Source organism: Phallusia mammillata, chromosome 2 (assembly GCF_965637545.1).
Source record: "Phallusia mammillata chromosome 2, kaPhaMamm4.hap1.1, whole genome shotgun sequence".
Taxonomy (NCBI): Eukaryota; Metazoa; Chordata; class Ascidiacea; order Phlebobranchia; family Ascidiidae; genus Phallusia; species Phallusia mammillata.
The window spans coordinates 20620174-20639667 of NC_137253.1; the positions used below are offsets into that span (position 1 = coordinate 20620174).

General features: G+C 37.1%; 2 protein-coding genes and 1 long non-coding RNA gene across 4 annotated transcripts; 2 read left to right on the plus strand and 1 right to left on the minus strand.

Annotated features, from left to right (window-relative positions):
* The first annotated feature begins 2152 nt into the window (after positions 1 to 2152).
* On the plus strand, positions 2153 to 3808 carry LOC145213679 (uncharacterized). Of its 2 annotated transcripts, none has more exons than XR_013856878.1 (3): positions 2153 to 2504; positions 2818 to 2893; positions 3224 to 3808. It is a non-coding gene; the product is annotated as an uncharacterized LOC145213679 (long non-coding RNA). The 2 variants fall into 2 exon arrangements; XR_013856879.1 differs by lacking the exon at positions 2153 to 2504 and adding an exon at positions 2555 to 2647.
* Positions 3809 to 5801: 1993 nt separating this feature from the next.
* On the minus strand, positions 5802 to 7098 carry LOC145215317 (succinate dehydrogenase [ubiquinone] cytochrome b small subunit, mitochondrial-like). Its single transcript, XM_080083999.1, has 4 exons — positions 6940 to 7098; positions 6723 to 6854; positions 6205 to 6343; positions 5802 to 6147 (listed from the first exon to the last, which is right to left on the minus strand). The coding sequence occupies exons 1-4, from the start codon at positions 6980 to 6982 to the stop codon at positions 5973 to 5975; spliced, it is 489 nt and encodes a 162-aa protein (XP_079940125.1). The 5' UTR covers positions 6983 to 7098; the 3' UTR covers positions 5802 to 5972.
* A 9551-nt stretch (positions 7099 to 16649) lies between these two features.
* Positions 16650 to 19470, plus strand: LOC145212572 (protein Flattop-like). Its single transcript, XM_080080740.1, has 6 exons — positions 16650 to 16803; positions 17221 to 17389; positions 17502 to 17650; positions 18128 to 18240; positions 18715 to 18827; positions 18957 to 19470. The coding sequence occupies exons 1-6, from the start codon at positions 16777 to 16779 to the stop codon at positions 19007 to 19009; spliced, it is 624 nt and encodes a 207-aa protein (XP_079936866.1). The 5' UTR covers positions 16650 to 16776; the 3' UTR covers positions 19010 to 19470.
* Positions 19471 to 19494: the final 24 nt, after the last annotated feature.

Sequence of the window (19494 nt, forward strand, 5' to 3'; positions counted from 1 at the left end):
AATGGGAAAAAAGGTTTTGAATGTAAAACAAGAATCGTTTGTGACGCAAAAATGCCGGTCCGTGACGATGTAATCAGTGAGCTGAAGTTATTTTAAAAAAATGCAGCAATCGCTTCAGGGAAGTAAAAAGCCAACCGGGTTTACCGTTGCCGACAGGAGCAATTCACAAAATGCACTTTTCGTGGAAAAGCCACTGCCTTTAGCAACTAGCAACAGGTAAAGATACAACTGAAAAAACACAGCTCACGGAGGTGGCCGTGCCTTGTGCAAAACGTCGCAAACAGATAATCTGCTTATCGGGTAACCACTGCTCGTAATAATAATCCTAAAAAATATTCCAGTCAGGCGTTCCACACCAACAAAAACTTGCACGATTTATCATTTAGCTCTTGCTGATGCAACGCCCTTACAGGCGTCATTAAGCGTATTAGATACATGTCGACAGCACTGTAATAACCCTATGCGGTTAAAGAACCTGGTTAACCTCTTGTAATGTTAAACAACTCTTTTCATTCTGAATATCTCAACCGTATGCTGGTGCACGTGTCCAGCATGAAACTACAACAGAAGCTACGAACAAATAAAATTGTCATTTTAAGAGCGAACGGTCGATTCTATTACGATTGCATTCACCCGAAGACTGTGGAATTGCTTTCAGTTTTTAATTCATTTTCAGCTTGTACCCATACAAATATGTCTTTGATAAATCATACCTCACATGCCTAGTAAGCAAGTCAATAAAGATTTGATACCATGACGAAAGCTTCATTATTTCTCAAAAACAAACAAACGGTCTACCCACGAATCACCTGAAGTTTTATAAACCTGCGCACATAATGTGACAGAAACTCATTCCACAACAATTGCTAAGCGAGTAAAAATTTCGCTTCAAGGACACGAAATAGTTTTCATATCATTCATCACGTCATACTCGCTTGGTACTACAATCAATCAACACCGAACTTCTCTCAGTTACCAACAGGATGTCGACAAACAGATTAATAGCTTTTTGGTGTGTTATTCGGTTCAATGTATTGAGTGTACCTTAAAATTCACCCATAGAAAATATACAACAAAAACCATAGATATTGCGGTATCTATTATATCATACACACACCTGACACATACTAGGTAACAAAGCAAAAAAAATCCTGTTTTGTCGGATTTTGTGCTCCAGTGCACTTCTTTGTGCCTTTTTCAAGAAACACGCCCCCTAAAACCCTGAAAACAAACTTAATGGCTTCTACTTACGTTAGATGCGGATAAGGTAATTGACCGATTCGGCCCTGTTGGTCTTTTGTCAAGTGCTTGACCGTTAGCATAAACTTGCTTATAATAAAAGGTTATACCAACACCTTAAAACAACACTGACCATTTCGACACAATGCCGATAAATTGTAATTTTTAGTATTATCGCAAACACAAAAGCAATGTTTTAACTTTTGTGATACTTTTTAATTTGCAGTCACCTAAAATCCATTTATCTAACTCAGCATTATCTTTTACAAGCCCGTGATCTTTTACAATATACCGCCGAGATGACGCTCTGAAGAAAGAGATGCGAAACTCAATCACCTAGTGTTAACAAAACCCCATTTGTTTTCCAACAACTTTCGCTGGCAACACCCGCTTAGTTAAAATAAAAACCAAACTGAACGAGCAAACAACCCGTCCCACGCGTGCTTTCCAAACCCACATGCAACATGGCACATGCAATACGGGCGCAACTGCAAAACTTCCGCAATCGTTCCCAAATCCGCAGATTTTGAAGATTGCACAACATAACAAAGCACGATCTATAAATCTGTGACGTACAAAAAGCTTAAAACTGGTTCGAGAGCCTCTTGAGATCGGAGGGCTTTTGAAAGTTTTTGTCCTTGTATTTTCTCGCTTTACATTCTTGTTTTTGCAACAGGCAAGTTGTCAACAATGCGCACAGTGAGCGAGCGTGAAAGGTCAAGCGTTGACATGTGACTGTCATTTCATGTGCTTTTAATCCATCCACATTGCAACTGAAACTGCTTTGTTGGGTGGTAGTTCCTAACACGCACGAACAACGCAAAAACGTAGACTTGGGCGTCACTTCCTGGTAAACCACGTGTTCAGTTGAACTGCTGCTTTGAACTAACTGAGCTAGCACTTGCGCAATTTCTGACCACGTTGTACAAAGTCAGTCAAGCGTCAAAGTAGGAAATCGTTTCGTTCCGATGAGGCAATCAGCGCACACGATTTTGATAAAAAGCGAGGATTTAAACACCAACAGGCTGATTTCTGAATTGCCAACTGATAGCGCCGAGGGTAGCTAAAATGGTGCGTCGTTTTGTCCATCGTGTGGCTTCTTATCCTTCACATTTCGTTTTTGTTAGTTAACCTTTCATTTCTTTCACCGACTACAAAGCGCATTGTGTTGCGTTGTTCGCCGTACCTTGAGGCCACAATCAATCCTTCAACTGACACCTTACAGAAGAACTTGGTTGAACAGGCGTTCTGTCCAGCTGCTACAGGTAAACCACTGCTATCAAATCAGCTTTATAGCCAAACGACACCACATCCTTTTCACTGATTGATTTTGCTGCAGCTAGGGTTGTGCGCACATTTCCGGCTGATGCAATAATTTTATTATTGCGCAAACACATACGTATTACTTGTAAGTTGAGTCATATATCAAAAGTGGCACATTTGCGGCCTTGTTTTCGTTTCTGCAGTCTATATGAAATCAGCTGTTTCCTGTCGTTCATTGTTTTGCTACAAATTACCAAATAATATCTGGGTGGAAAACAGATTAAATTAAGTCAATAACGAACTCCATTATTACAGAACGTTATGAGAATCACATTTGGACTTCGTTTCGGTTTTGGCGCTGTTTATGGATATTGGAAATAAGATTCAAATGGTAATACGTACACTAAACAAATTTATTTAACAAAATTGAGCTTCCTAACTATATATACCATTCACATTGCCTGTTTTTGCATTAAAAAAACAACACTAAACAATTATTATTATTTTGACCAGGTTGGCTTTAAAAACTTTGTGAGTTTGCGTTAAATACGAATACCAAAACATGCAACAGGTGACAGAAAGCGGTTAAATATATATAACAAAAACAATGACCATGTGCTCTAGAATCTCTTTGCATTGTGAATTTCAAGTACGCCCTACATAATTTTTAAAGGAATATTTTATGCAGTACATATTCTAAGTACGCCATACACACTTGCAGGTACACCGATCCCGTTCATTGGCCTGCTGCCGAAAATATCGCTTTTATACTTAAACAGACCACATTCTTGAGATTCCCGTGGGGCACACAAACACCGAACGTCAAACGATGTCAACAACAACCCCGTCTGCCTGCAGCAAAACTTTTATTTTATATGTGCGTTTCGCAAGCTGTGTCCATTTAGCCATAGCAAAAAATGACAAACATTGCGTGGCGATAAGTAACAAACTCGCTCTAACCCACGTAAAATAACTTTCAGTTTATTGGCCATTTTTTTCGTATTAACCTCGTTTTAGCGTTTTAATTGTTTCAAGTTTAAAGGAAACACATTGTTTAGCTGCAAAGCAGACCCTTTGCAGACAACACGCGTCACTGCACCAGAAAAACTTGCTGACTAAGGTATTACCCTGCGGAAACTGTGCAAAACAACAGCTTACGCTTTTTTACCCACACTTAAAGTTCATCGCAAAAATTGCGAATTGTGTTCATCAGAATAGTACAGATTTTTTGACAAAAAGATGCCACGGGATATAAAAGCCTAACGGTCATGATCGAAAGATATTTTCTTGGTGTTACACTCAAAACAAAGCGAGTTTTACGTTTGTATACTATAGAGAAATGAAAACCTTTCATAATTTTCATTGATTTATGACCCACAACGAACGGCAGCATAGTCATACACATTTATTTTGGCCTTTTTGGGGCAAATTCTCTTTCTGATTTAAACCGTTTGTGTATACTGGCGATTTTAATTTATCTACACGGGGAAAATAATAAACCAACGCAAACGAAGAGCTTACACGGCAGCCTACAATTCCTTTTGGCCCTGTAATAATGAATAAAATACACAAAAAACATAGTGTGGGGTTATGTTTACAGTAGAAAAATATATCCCCAATTTCCTCTTAACCTGGTTGTGGACCCATTGTAAGAAACTTTCATTACAAAAGTTTTTTTTGTTGCCTAGCCCTTTTTTGATGCCACTATTATTTAAAAGGCTGATCAATCTTCACAAGCCGTTCAATTAAATTCTTTTGTGTTCTTTGGTTCGGCGGGGTTCGGAGCCACGACGCTCCCGAGTACTTGTTTTGATAATAATCCATCACGTTTGTGTGGTAGCCTTTCAACATATTCGGTCACGCCTACAATACGTCAAAGCGGTGTTTTACTGTCATCTAGCGGCACGATTTATGCATTCATCGACACTTGTAAAATTACATCTGAATAATGATTTGTGATGTTGCAGTGAGACTTGATTTTTACCGAAATTGACCTCATCTACATCAGTGGTTCTCAACCTTTTAAGTTTGCGGACCGGTAATCTTTCAAAACAAATTTTGCGGACCGGTGGACTTTCAAAGTCAATTTAAAATGTAAACACGACAAAAATTTGCAATTCAAAAAGTATGAAAAATTCAACTTAAAGAGAAGTTTGCTGCTGTCTGTTTGATATCATACGTGTTAAACGCGGTTCTAAAGATGTTTCTGCAAGGCGAAGTAGAGCGTTGACTTCCACACGATTTCTTCAACATCTTGCATTTAGCAATTGAGATATAAAATTGTATTATATTTGGCGGACCGGCATGAAAGTTGACGGGGACCGGCACCGGTCCGCGGACCGGCGGTTGAGAACCACTGATCTACATCACCTTTTACTAATTCATGCTCATGTTCACGCTCTCAATCTCTATTCCAATGTGGCGTTCAAACGATGTTAGACTTAAGGGCTAAGGGTAAAATTGACATTCTTTTTGGTGAACAGTATTGAAAACTATCTTTATGTGCATGAAACAGGGTTGGATAACGAGTCCTATTAGTCGAGTCTCAAGTCAAGTCAAGTCATTAACGGTTCGAGTCAAGGCAAACCCCGAAAAGTTTTTGCAAAGAAAGGTTAAAGGTTTGAATAGTTATTCTATTTGAATGGTTTATCGCGACTTTTTTACCCTAAAACGGACACCACTTCATTACAGTGAACAAATCCCATTGACGTCCCTTTGGTAGAGCATGGTCAATTTTAATGAAACAAGTTAATTGACAGTGTCAATTTGACACTCAAAAACGTAAAACTGTTCAAAGGAGTTTTTGAAAAACAAAAATTCATATTTTACTGCATGCGCTAGAGCTTTTGTACAGTAACATAAGCGCTTAAAAGCGAATACTTGGCCTTGACATGTACTACATTCGCTTAAATTGCTGCTGTTGTTTTGTTGAAGCCAACTGAACAGGTTATCCATCATAAGAAATTTCCGTTTTGTTGGTGAAATAACGAGTCCGAGTCAAGTCTCTACTAAGACGAGTCTTTTCACAACTGAGACTCGAGTCAAGTCAATTCTTTAAAAAAGGTGACTCGAGTCTCCCCATCACTGGTATGGAAGGTAAAAAAATATAGTAAACACATCTTCAAAATTAGATAAGGGGTGGTAGGGAGGAAAACAGATAAGAATCTTCGCTCGAAGAGTAAAAGGGATGGGACAAAACACATTTAAAAACCAAACTGGCATGTCACTGTGTTCTTAAGAAGTTTTTTTAATAAAAATTATTGGTCAAAATTCAAAACTTATACAAATTCAGGCAATAATTTGTGAGTGTATCAGGAAACTTTTATTGACTCATAACAAACGTTGTACTCCAACCGGCAACAACGGCACTCAACTTGTACATTATCTGTAAACAGTAATGTCTCAACACATAGACCCAAAAAAACTTTGCACATAACCTCCATTAAACAAAGGTATAGAATTATAAGAAGTTACAATTTCAAAAAATTAACAACAGATTGAGAAAATCCAATGTTGTTGTAGTTGAATGCATACAACAATCCCAGCGTGGCGACACTGACAGCCAACCATATCATGTACAAAATCTGTACAATCCAGTCCTTGAAGACTAGAGGTGCGTAGTCAGCAATCACTGATTTGATACCTCTGCAAATATAGCAACATTATTATGGCAAAATATTACTCTAAAAAAGATGTGCTTACGCATGGTTATGATGAACAATCAGTGTCACAGCAGCAAAGTCAACAATTGGGTTTCCTGGAATGATAAAACAACTAGCACATGCCCCAAGCACTCCAACTGATGCTAGTCGGTAGGTGTACCATCCTTTGTTTGTTTTTTCTACAATAAAGTTGTTATATGTTAATAGTGTAATGCCACCTCTGCCAGCAATGTTTACTACCAGCGGTAATTTCAGTAAATTCGAAGTGCTTGTGAGAAAGCACAGTCAATAACCTTGACAGCCTTAAAAGCTGACAATCCTGACTGGTGATCAAAACAATATAGGATCATCAAGGTTACTTGTGTAGCCACATTCTTAGTGAAATAAATTTCCAACACCAACATTTCTTTGTTATATTACAACACTTTTGTAATATCTTTTCATAATTACTGTTTGCCAATATGCAAACTTAACAAAATTGAGACTGTATGTAGAGATTAAGCCATAGACAAAAGCTGTTTTATAGTATATAGAAAAATATAATGCAAAATGCTATACTTTCAGATGAAAGTTGGTGGCGAAGATTAAATGATTCCTCAGAACTCATGCTGACACATTTATTTGACGTTGAAAACGCAACTCTTGCTTGATTGACACCAAATTGCAAGGCTTTGAAAGATCCACTTTGCCCTGCAAAATACGCAATGGCCATGGATTAAAAATAACACCATAAATTAATGTAAGATGGGTAAAAATAGCAAACAAACAAACTTACTTCGTAGAAGGTTGGATAGCAGTTGAGGACCAACACCATACATATTAGCAGATAAAAATACCAAACCTACAGCACTTCTGCACCATAATTGAACCAGTAATGCAATGAGTAAAAATAGTTTTTTCCACTTTTTAATCCTTTTTGTACAAATTTTTAAACTGAATCTTTTTAACTAAGTTGTTCAAAGTTTTTAAAACCAAACCACTTACAATTTTTCCTTAACTGAAAACTTTTAAATCAAGAAATGTAAGCTTCAAATAGAAATATAGAATTGTACATTCTTCAACGTTTTTGAAGAAAACTTTTAGTTGTACAACCTAAACGTTTTTAGTTACACACTAGAAAACTAGATCACAAAAAATTTGTACAACCTCGTAAAAGGGATTATAAAAAACTACAAAATCTTCATACATATTACCGTAATTGTTAGAAATGAAAATTTAAAGCTTTATCAAAAACATGTTTTTTACAATTTTGTGATATAATTCTTAATACTTTATGTAACACTTCGACACAGATACATACTAAATTATTCCTTGCTGTGCAACATATTACCCTTCCTTTTCTGTTTTGCAAAGTGCAATTAACATTTTAGCAAGTCAATTGATGTATTTTTACAAACGGGATTGACCCTGTCGTCCTGGATTAAACAGTCATACGACTTCTATTGCAAAGTCTTTTGTGATTTCTATGACACTGTTCTGTTGACACTTGAGTTGCAAAAAATGATTATAATTTTAGCAAAAATTCAGACGGCTCAGTTTGAAACATTTTAGGAGTAGGTAAATCCAGATTTTGAGTTTCAATTGTTTTTTGTTGATTTAGGAATTAAAAGAAAAAAGCATTGGTAATGAGCACAACTGCACACCAACTCTCAATAATATTTTTAAACTAGACAAAGCACGTAAGCTAATTCCCCTCAAAAACAAAATTTGTGCCGCCATACAATATCAGGTTTGTAGCTTAAATCAAGTGTGTGATGTAATCTAACCAACTCTTTCAATGTATACTGAAGGTAACAGGCGTTCTGATTTATTATTTAAATATGATCATTTTTTAAACAAACACTTCGATTTGCCCCCTCTTGGTTGCTAGCGTACGCGCCCTGAATGAAGTCACGTCCACTCGCGTTAGTCCAATTTGACCCGACGGCCGGCGAAATCGTCGTTATTCATTATTTAACATAGTCTGCGGTGTCTAGACGTCACGTGACCATACCTGCTTTAAGCATTCGTAGCGAGGCTGCGTCGCTCTTTTCGATAGTTCGAAGAACAACGCAGCCATATCTTTTTTCTCTCTTCGATATTCCGTTCGCCTTTGCGGCTGGAGCCGAGCGCGGTCGCCGGTCCAAAAAGCGAGCCTAGCTCAGAACGAAGAACTGGGCTGAGGCCTGGTTGCTGAGGCTCAACAGTCACCCCAGTGCCAGAAGTGTTTCCTTTTTATACCTCGCTGAGTTACCTTGTTTGAGCTGGCCAGACTTCGCTTAGCAGGGCGCTAAGCGAATGAAAGCCGCTCATTTGCAAAGGCAAAGGTCCTACTAATCACCCTTGGTAGACTAAACACATACATCGGTCATCCAATGAATACACTATTAAAGACATTTAAAGTGTCTCCGCGATATTATTTTTTGACAAATTGCGAATGTTTCAAAAATTATGTGTACAATCGTTTATGATTACAGTAACTCCACATTCTACAATGTTGTCCTCGGAGAGCCTCGAACATTGCATTTACATGTTTTATTCCAAACGGAATCGTTTAACAGCGGTCGAAGGTCAGGCACGTGCATGCTCTCCCAGCTGATCGTCATTCACATTAAGTTTACCAATCCATTTGTATTCAGTTTTTCACCCCACTTTCCAGTTGCGCAGGCCAAAGAGCAAGGTAACGGCAAAGGCGCAATCGAGTATTCGTAATGAGTCTGAATACAGACTGAGAATGAAAGAGGCACGGCTACAGGTTCTTTTAATCAGCTTGCGCTAATAGAAAGAGAAAAGCAGTGACATCGCAGGCGTGGGCCATCGTCTGGGAGCGTAAGGAGAGAATGTTCAGACTGCAGCTTCATTTGACAGCAGTTAACTTGATGTCTATGCTGTAATGCTTTGTCATGATCTTAAAAACAGGTCAATGTAGTGTAACATATCAATGTAATTCTCTAAATGAAGTTTCTGTCTTGGCAAAATGGTGGAAAGTTATTGATCACAGATAGCAGCCAGACAAACGGCAAAGACCAGACCCAGGCAGAAAGTCAAGCGGTTTATTGTGCTTTGCTACAGATTGGTGACACAGGTAGACATTTTCAGAACTTAAACTTAATAATACGTTATTGTACGATAGGTAAAACAATAAGTTAACACCTATTGCTTGAACTTTTCGCAGTAACGTTGAAATTTGCTGTCCTTTACCCTACTTAGGCATCCATTAAGTGAAAGCTTAGCTTAAGCACCACGTTGCGCATGTCAGTTGTCTGACACTATATTGAAACTGGTAAATCAAATTAGTCTGTAGCGTTTCTTCAGTTTCCAAATACAAAGTTAAATTCAAATACCCTATATTAATAATGACGGTTACAATGTTTGACTGTACAAATTTTGCAGCCATCTACGACTACTTCAACGATATTTGGACTGAATGCAAGGCCGTCGCAAGTTCAGATTTTATCAATCAAACTTTGAACGCAGTTTGTCTTTGGTGGATTGACGGAAGTTGACGATCGGTATTCATCCATTCAGCCAGCACAGCAATGCGGTTTTTCCCCTTAGCACAACCCCGATATCATTCAAACTTGTGAGTAACTTATTGTTACTGCAGACATTTTTTTCTCGTTGGTTTTGTAAATTTAAGTTTACCGGTCGTCAGGTTTCGTGCATGCCATTGGCTTTGTTGCCAAATAAGGAACTAACTTAGTAGAGCGTTAAGGAGGAATTCGGTGGAATAATTTTTGTGCCGGCTATGTTAAATGCCTACGTAGACAAAAGTTTGTGCCTTGTTTGGACACGACAAAGCGGTGTTTTTACCTTTCAGTCAAGACCTTTGCCTGTGAAAGGGTAAAGTTACCCATTGTATGGTTATACTAGTTAAATCACAGCTCCTCCAAACTTACAAAACAAACATGGCTGGCGTTGTTCTGGGCAATATTCTGCCGGTAATTTTGCTACAACCTCACAGTTACCCTTACGTAACAACGGTAACTGTCACGCACTGAACTATGTCAACCTTCTGCAACAAAGACACAAAACGATTTCATGTAATAACCTTGGAAAAAGTGAGTTCAATATATTGTTAGGGTATGTTGGTAAGTTTTAGTGGCACTGGACTAAATAAAATTTGTGTATGCATAAAATACCACACACGCCTCATCGAAAGAACAATTTTATTACAGCACAGAACCATAGTGAACTTGAATTTCCCATCTTTTGACTTGCAGCAGTCTGTCAAAAATTAATGGGGCATAAACATTTGAAAATCCCGTCATGTAACGTTTTTGTTTTAAGCAAGAATCCTTGTTCTAGTTGCCTGATCAGCAAAGTCGCCACAATAAACACTTTATTCTTCGTTAATTCGTTTAACAATGCGGACATAACCGTCATGTTCAAAAAAGTTGCAGCCCCACCTTGTGGAAATGTGCAGAATGTCACATGTGTCATTTTAGGTGAATATGGGATAAACTGACATACTAAACCGATTGACAAATGTGACGCAAAACATGCATTCATGTGTGCATTACTATGAAGCCCATTAACCTAGTTTTTTTCCGAATTGTATGGAAGATAAAAAACCAATTGATTTCCAATTGAATGAATCAAAAGCAAGCTCTGACAATGTTGACAAATTGTACTGTTCAAATGCACCATTTTGAGACACAGTTAAACGGTAAAAATAGTGGCAAACAACTATCTGTCCGTGGGACTGGGAAGCACTTGCCTTAAAAACCTGGCTAGTTTCAATTTTTTCATCTATGTGGCGGAGAGCTTGAGTCATCGTAGTGTAATGCTGGACCCGTATAGAGCTTGGCCATAGATCGATCGCCGGTATCTGCGATCACTGCCGAACACCGCAAGGACCGCCATGGGCCACATATTGTCAGACTGGCGTGCGTCATATAGGTCACGTGGTGCCTGAACTTGTCTGCTGCGCAATCATGCGTAGCCTCAGGTTCTCAGCACCAAAGGGAGCTGGGAACATGACAAATGACTAAGTACAAAAAGAAATATCATTCGCCGTGTGAAAGACATCTACCTTGATGACCATCAGATAATTGTGGCCACAAATGAAAAAAATGTGTTGCATTCAGCACATTCCACTTACGTTATCAATAAAAACACCAACATATCGGAATTATGGAAGTTTTTGTTACTTTTCCTCATTTTATGATACTTGTTTGTTCGTTGACTAAGCTAGTGTAGAAACAAAATAAAGCTGATTGAGCAGTATTACTCGTCCTTTCAATATTAAGATCATATTAGGCAGGTCTACCAGATGCTTTATGCTAAATCGTGCAAACAGAAACGAATTTGAAACGTTGCGGTTTGGATGGTGGTGTGAAAAAATGTCGTTGTTTGATTGTTGGCTCAGTGGGTTGGGTGGTTTTAATGAAAGCGAAAAATACTTTAGATTGGCGGTAAATTTGGTGGCCTATAGTTTTAAAGCTGGTGTTTCATATTTTATCAACGGATTCTTTAATTTACTGACGGTTTAAACTTCTGCGTATTATATGTGTGTTAGGTAACATGTCAAACAATATTTCTTGTGGTCCAGCGGCAAAACGCCACATTCGTCAACGACACATCGAAAGTATTTGACGATATGTAACAACGCGACTGAACGGCGACTATGTAGGTTAACGTGTGCGACTGGCAGACGTGATCCGTCGCGGGTTTTTGGTAGGCACGTAGCCTGCTGTGCCTGGACATTTCGCTGCCGTGCTTTCTATTGATTTCGTCTGTCTGCTGTCTACTCGCTTCGTAGGTGTTTGGCCCTGGTCCATGTCCCCCTTGTAATGGTGTGCATCTGCACCCTCAAACCGACCCTATTCCGGTGGCGAATAATTCACCAATGATGCAGCATCCTGTTACAAACCAAGTGCCGCCACCGCAAAAACGCCTGCTGCCACTCACAGCTGTTAACTGGATGCCAGACCTCTTTGTTTTGAGAGTACCAATTCATGCACTGCACATCATTTGCTAACACGTGATCCAAATTTTGACAGCAACACACATTTTTGATCTCAACTAAATAATGAAATATGGAGAAACAACAAATGTTTAAAATGCGATTTGCAGTTTATTAAAGTTTTAACTTTACCTAACACCAAGCAGCCAATGAAAAACTTGCTGGATTTTCGTGTCAAGTAATTTGTAGATCTTAATTGTTTCCATTCAGTTATCGTTAAAATACACAAAAATCAAAAACTCTCCTTTTTTCGGGAATCCATGCGATTGTAACGATTGTAACATTTGTTAAGAATTACGATTTTTAATTTAGGTTTGATGTAAAGGGCTTTTTTTGAGTAACATTTTCATTTATCTATAAACAATACAGAATTGATTTTGCCCTCAAACCGTATTAACACCTATTAATAACAAGTATTATGCCTGATCTTATAAGTTACATAATTTTTTTTGAATTTACCTGAAATGTGATAAAAGTGCCAAATGCAGCATTTGCCAATGCTGCCAGTAGCTGTAGTCACACAAATCCCTATATTTTATTACATAAGTATCAGTGTGTATTTTTTGTGGAGATGCCTGTAGGCTACCTTTAAAACACTACCACATTTTACAAGCATAAGTATTTATTATTTTTGAAATTAAATATTGTACCCTGCCCCTATAGTTATTCATTAATTGAAATGACGTGATGAGTTCCTCGCGAAAGCTTCAAATAATGTCGACTTTATAGTAAATGTGTTCTATTGTTCTTAAAATAGCAGAAATTTGCAAATTAGTTCCTATAAATGTCACTGACACAAAATATGCACAGTACCCCCAAAATTGCTTACATGGTGTTCTGCTTTTAAAACCAAACAAAACGACAGAACATTTTCAGTGTAGTGCCGTTTCCGTAGAGAAGATACATATGATTTTAGTGATCTCGAGTTGTTTGTGTTTTATTATTTAGGCGCGGCTTTCTACTGGAAACGGTGACAAAAAGTTTTGATTCTATAAAAATTGTCATATTTAGGTTAATATTCTTTGGCATGTTACGGCACCAAACTGGTCTAAAACTATTTATTGTAAAGGATCATTCGTAATTACCATTTTGCACGTGACTAACAGATTGGGTGACTGGAAATGCGAAAAGTGTTAAAAATACAAATTTTAGGCGATACATTTCCGAGTTCCGCTATCAGCATTAATTGATACCTTGTGTTAGCAGGCACGAACGTAATGTTACTGGAATGTGATGCACGTCCTTTTTTCACAAACTCTGTATTCTATGCGTTATTTTTTCAGTTATGACAACATGTGAAGCTGAACACAACCAAAAAGCCGGATTTCCATCTTTGAAATTAAAGAACCACGCCAGACGTTGAGAATTTCATGCCGGTAAAAAACATTTTACTTTACGCAAGCATTATAAGTTATAAAACAAGATTGTTCTGCAATAATAAACTATGTGTAATGAAAGAATATTATGCAGAACAAGATACTGAGCTTCATATTATGGCCCATTTGCTGAGGGGGGTATTTTTATTCCACTCTGATTTTTTGTGGCTTTGAATTTGTCCATTTGCTCTATGCATTGGTTTTTAGGCATCGGGTCGAAACTTTTATAGCTTTTAGGTCGAGTTATGTACGTTTACTATCAGCTTTGTTTCGATGCTTTACAAGGTTACACATTTAACCCCCCAAAAGTAAAATTGTATATTAGTTTTACACGACCGGGCATCGCTAACCAAAAGCGTTTGCCGTCATGTTGTTAGTTCTAGTTTTCACGGGCTTCGAACCGAGGACGCTCGCGAGGACAAATTCCCATCTAGGATTTTTGTATGACTGTGTATGGGTCAGGCGCCGGATCGTTCGGAGTAGTTCTGCTGAACGCGGGTTTGTTGCTGCTCTGAACGCCTCTGATGGTCAAACAGTGGCCGGATGAGATACATTTTAATGAACTGTAAGCTAAGTTGAGTTATTGCGGTTTGGTTTAAAAACCACTGCAACGGTATGTTTTCCTGAAACTGGTAAAAATGTTTACCAATATAATTACCAAACTGGATTGATTTTAATACTGTGTACCATCCTATAGCACCACAAGCCACCACCTAGTGGTTTGCATTGTTTGACCCCATAATCCCGCCATCTGCCCCCGAAACTTTCCTAAAATAGATCAAATTTAATACTTGTCAGACCATAAGGGAGTGTATATGAACACATGAGTTTCTAAATTAAAACAAACAAACAACAACCTGCCAAATAAACGTTGGCGATTATGGGACACAAATGTGAAATATTGTTTGTGGGCCTACGCCATGTTAAATACGCTATTATAGCAATGTTTCACTTAGGCTTGTGAAGCGACCCAAATATATTGAAATGTTTGATTTTGTCAATTCCAGCTACCCATGGATATATACATTATAATACTATTTTAACTGCACTTTGAACTTCAATGATAGTTTCGGCAAACGTTTTTTTCTTTTATTTGAAATTAGGGTTTGACTCGAACTTAGAGCATGGTCAAGGTACAATTAGTTACAACAGGTAATACTTATGGTATGAAAGCTGTGTTTAATGCCATGAGAAAACTTTGTCCTTTGCCTACAAAAACAGGACGAGCAAAGAATTTTGTAGGCGACCGAACTTTGAGCCGCGACCCATATTTTGGAAAACTCGTTTAGCGTACGTGCAATGGCAGTAGGCTAAATGGTTTTAAACCTTAAAAATCACATTGCTGTGTCATGTTTAATCCAAACGGAAAAAATGACCATTGCTTGAACAATTTAAAAATTTTATTTTTCAGGTTCTGCTTGCCCATGGATATCAAAGAGATCTAAACTATGAATTATCAAAATTCATGTGGTGAAGCTATGCACTGGAAACCTGAAGCAGTAACGGCTATAAAGCCTATTGGGCTTTATAATCAAACCCGTGTTCTTAGTAGAGCTTAAATTTTTCTAACGATCCTGCAATTCATGTGAAACTTTAAGATCATGGTCTAGCTCGTTAGAAAATGCTGTAGCAGTTTCGTCAAGGTGTAATAGGTATTAGTGGAAGTTAAGATACGACTAGGTTTGCAACTGCTGCGTGATACTTACACCCAGAAATTGGAACTTGTGTTCGGAGACCTTGTTGGATCTCAAGCTCGAGTTTATGGGTGTCAGAATTTACGAAAACTTCAACCAAACATACGACAAAGTAAGATAATTGGTTGCAAAATGAGGCGTTCCAGACTTGAGGTAGTTGGTTGTATAGTAAGTAATATGTACTACACATCCTTCTAGCTCCACTTTGGGACTCTATGATCACTGCCTAGCACTACATACAGGTCAAGTTTAGAAAAAAAATAGTTTGATTGTAGTTCAACTTTTGGCAGTTGTTGTCCCTGAGACCCTAAAACGTGACTTGACCCTCACGGTTTGGGTTCTCGGTACATATTCTGTCCGACCAAGCTACTTCGCATATAGCATAGTTGGTATTGCATTGCTGAAGAACTGCATTGTTAGAAACCAGGTCGTAGTTTGACCCTGCAAGCGACTGTAGATTATGTGGACCACTGTTATTGGAAAGTATGACAGATAAAAGACAAAAAGACAAAATTTTATGTTTTTATTCATCCATTATTTTCTGAAAGTTGTGGGTATTTTGCATGAGTTGGTCTCTTTCCTGTTATAAGCAAACAATATCATCACATTTGATTTTTTTATTTTAATTGCACTGAAATTAAGATCTTTGTGTCGTTGCACTGCATTCACTGAAAGTGTAAAATAAAAAAAAAGAGAAAACGGTCCACACATTCCTTGTTTTTTTGACTTCTATCGGGTTTAAACGTAATTCATCTGTCATGTGACAAAAATGTTTATCATTATTTTACCCTTAATTTGAAATTAGTTTGACTGATCCTATAAGGCCCTTGATTACTCTGATAATAAATTCCTCATATAACTCGTTAAATTCACATTTTGTTTGCTACCTATTCTTGATGAGCTAAGCGCGTGCCGATGTGTACGATATACCTCAACAAAATTTACCATAAAACGATTGTTTCAAACTGTTTTAAACAAATTTGGCTTACAAACTTAAATACTAAATAGTAGGCTAGGCCCAATTGGTAGGCCCCACCACGGTTAATATTTAATAATTAATCGTGATAATAAGAACAATTCAAGATTACTTGCAAGTGATTAAATCTGCTAAGTTTGTTAAGCTAAAGAATCTTGTGCAGTGCCCGTATACTGAGGTCAACGGAAAACACCTGAAGACTAGCTTCTGTCAAATAAGGGGAAGCCCCATGTATCGCTGACGCAGGAAACCAGGCAACGCACATATCAAAGGCGGTGGGGGTTCGCAAAGGATAAACGGTGTGTCGTAATCCAAGATTTAAGTCAAAGTTCCACGCTTCGCTTTAATAATACAAGGTTAAAAAACATAAAAGTACATTGGACCTTCAGCATACTATTTTCGAAACACACACACATACAAAACAACAACATAGTAAATAAAAGTCTAGCGCCCTCAAGAAAGTTGTTGTCATGGTAACATGATCTTCTCGTAAAGAAGCTATTAGGAAAATATAATTTGGTGGGGAATGTAGTTGCGTACGTTCCTTCCGAAAAATAAACTGTTTGCTTTTTTACCCTTGTACCACAGGTAAAATCAATAAAAACACATTCTAAGTGGGATGTCATCGCATTTTAGTGCAAATCAAGTAAGTGCCACCTAAAGTATTGCTCAATGGTAATAATTTTGCAAAATATTTGCATGTAAATAGTAGGTTCTTGAAAAAGAGAAATAATTTCTCTCAAAAGTGATGCAAGCGTTTTAACGAGCTTTAAAGTAGGTAATTTGAACAGGCTGCATTACAGCTATATATATTACAAGAAGAGAGTATCACTTATCGCTTTATCCCCAAATAACCTAAAAGCTTTAACACTTTGATTAGTCTAAAGTCGTCATAAACAGATATGTATTCAATGTCAGCAAATATATGTATATTTACATGTTATACATATATATGTAAAACAACGACGAATGACTTCAGTCTTATACTGAGTGTCTCTTGACTATGTGATATTCTAAACATAGTTTATAAGTGACATTAAAGATAGTTTTTTATATTTAACAGTATGAGGATGCATTTAATCCCAAAAAGTTAAAGAACTGGACTGTGCCCAGGAAGCACAAAGAAAGGCCAAGCACTTTGGACGGTTTTACACAAATTATAGCGACAGACAGGGGACACTTGAAATCAGCTATTCCCCGATCAACTGAATCACCATGGGGAACTTTTATGGGTAAACTTGTGCAATAAGCTTGTGTAGCCTGTTAACTGTCCTTTAGTTGCTGTTACCAGATTCTGCTACATTTTAAAAAGGTCCAATGACTAAAAAATATTATTTAATGTAGGTACATGGGACATGCCAAGAAATATCCCTCCAGCAAGACCTTCCTACACAGCAAGATCAGCTCGAGCAGCAAACAATCTACTCAATTTTAAGGAAACATCACCTTTGAATAATGCTGTAAATGGTTACAAGGAATTCTCACCAGGAAAGGTATATAATATGTCAAATTTGTGTGCAATATTTGACACTGACATATTTTATAATTGTAAGAGAAAAAATAATGGAAAAAATTCAATAAAACTGATGGCATGGTTTAAAGTTTTACTCTTTGAAGTGGAGTGTAAAGGTATTCAGTTATTGTTGCTTTAGATATGTGCATAACAAACGCACAGTTCATTTAATGGAATGTCAGCATAACAATGCTTGTTATTTGATATGATAATGGTACAATGTATAATTTGAAACAAAGCATCGTGGATCAAGAAGATCAATAGCTGTTATGGGTTATCAAATAACAAAATTGAAAACAGCCAATCAAAAACCTATTTCAGGCCAGCCAAGATTTTAACTCGCGTTTTTGATATTGTGCAGATAGCATGTTTTTTATATTTTCCATGGGAAAACTTAAACACGAATAAATTATTTAGATTCAGTGCAGACATATATTCATTAACTGTGTGTCCGTAGCCCAAAAGAGTGATAACACCAAGGAAATCACCCATTGAGAAGGCACCACAGCCATCTGGAGCAGTAACAAAATCTCCAAAAATGAAGGAAAGTTGCCACAGTCCAGCATCAAGGTACTTTTTTTTTCTACCTTTGCACAATATTGAATAAAGCTCACCTGTTGAAACAATCATTTTGTTTGTTGATTGCTGTATATATCTTTTGGGATTTACTAGCTTACTTTTCAAGTCCATGGCTTATGCAACTAAGCAGTACGTTATCAGCTGTTTTTCTTGTTGAACACTTTTGCTTGTGTTGGACGACCCATTTGTATCCGCAAGTAGAAAACTACTTTATTTGACCCCAGTTTTCTGCTTGTAGTCACAATAATATTACAAAATGCCTGAAAAATACACTGTACCAACAAGTGTAGGTATTAAATATATATCTGTAGTTAATTTAATGTGTGAAAAATCATTACTACTTTGTCAAGTCAATAGTAATATAGAGGAGATCAACATTATTATTTTGAAACTTATGTCAATGAGGAAGCTCTAACATGTTAAAATAAATACCTGAGATCCAGTGGTTTGTACTTCCCATTGCAGAAAATCGGCCTCGCCCAGAATCCCAACCCCTGATATGTTAGATGAACGACTATCTCCAGAATCAATTAAAGCTGCTTCACCAGAATTACAAAATCTCTCTCCTCCATTATCAGGTACATAAAAACTTATGTTCAGATATATTTGTAAACTGCTGTAGATATTTATTTAACTGCCAATTTGGAAAACAACAAATGATTGAGATTTAAAAATTGACTAACATAGTGCATATGTTGTTTTGACAGAGCGGTCAGCCTCAAACAAAAGTCAAATGGAATATGTTGCAGATGCATGTTAAATTATTCTTGCAATGTTTCCATTTATTCCTGAAATCAGAAATTCTAAATGGACTTGGAAATTACTGTGCATTGTTTTGTGTATTTTAAAGTAAAAGTAGTTTAGATGGCAATGCAAAAACTAAAATTACAAAAGTAAATATTACACAGGGATTAATTGTATAATGTAAGTGTAAAAATTGATATGTTACGATTGTTTCACATAAAAAATGAAAAAAGCTGGTATGCTTTCTTACAAAATCTTTAACTGTTCAATGTATATTGACTTTTGTATGTCATTGAGATGCAATTAATTTCAGGGTGCCTTAAGGAATTTGTACACTACTTTCTGAAATCATGGTGATAGAAATTTATGGTAATATGCATGTTTATTTTGTGTTGTCAGGTCAATCGTGCTATTTTTGAACCTGTACATGGTTTTATGTATATATGTGTGAAAATTGTATGAAACCTGTCACTTATATACTCATGATAGCCTCATCATTTA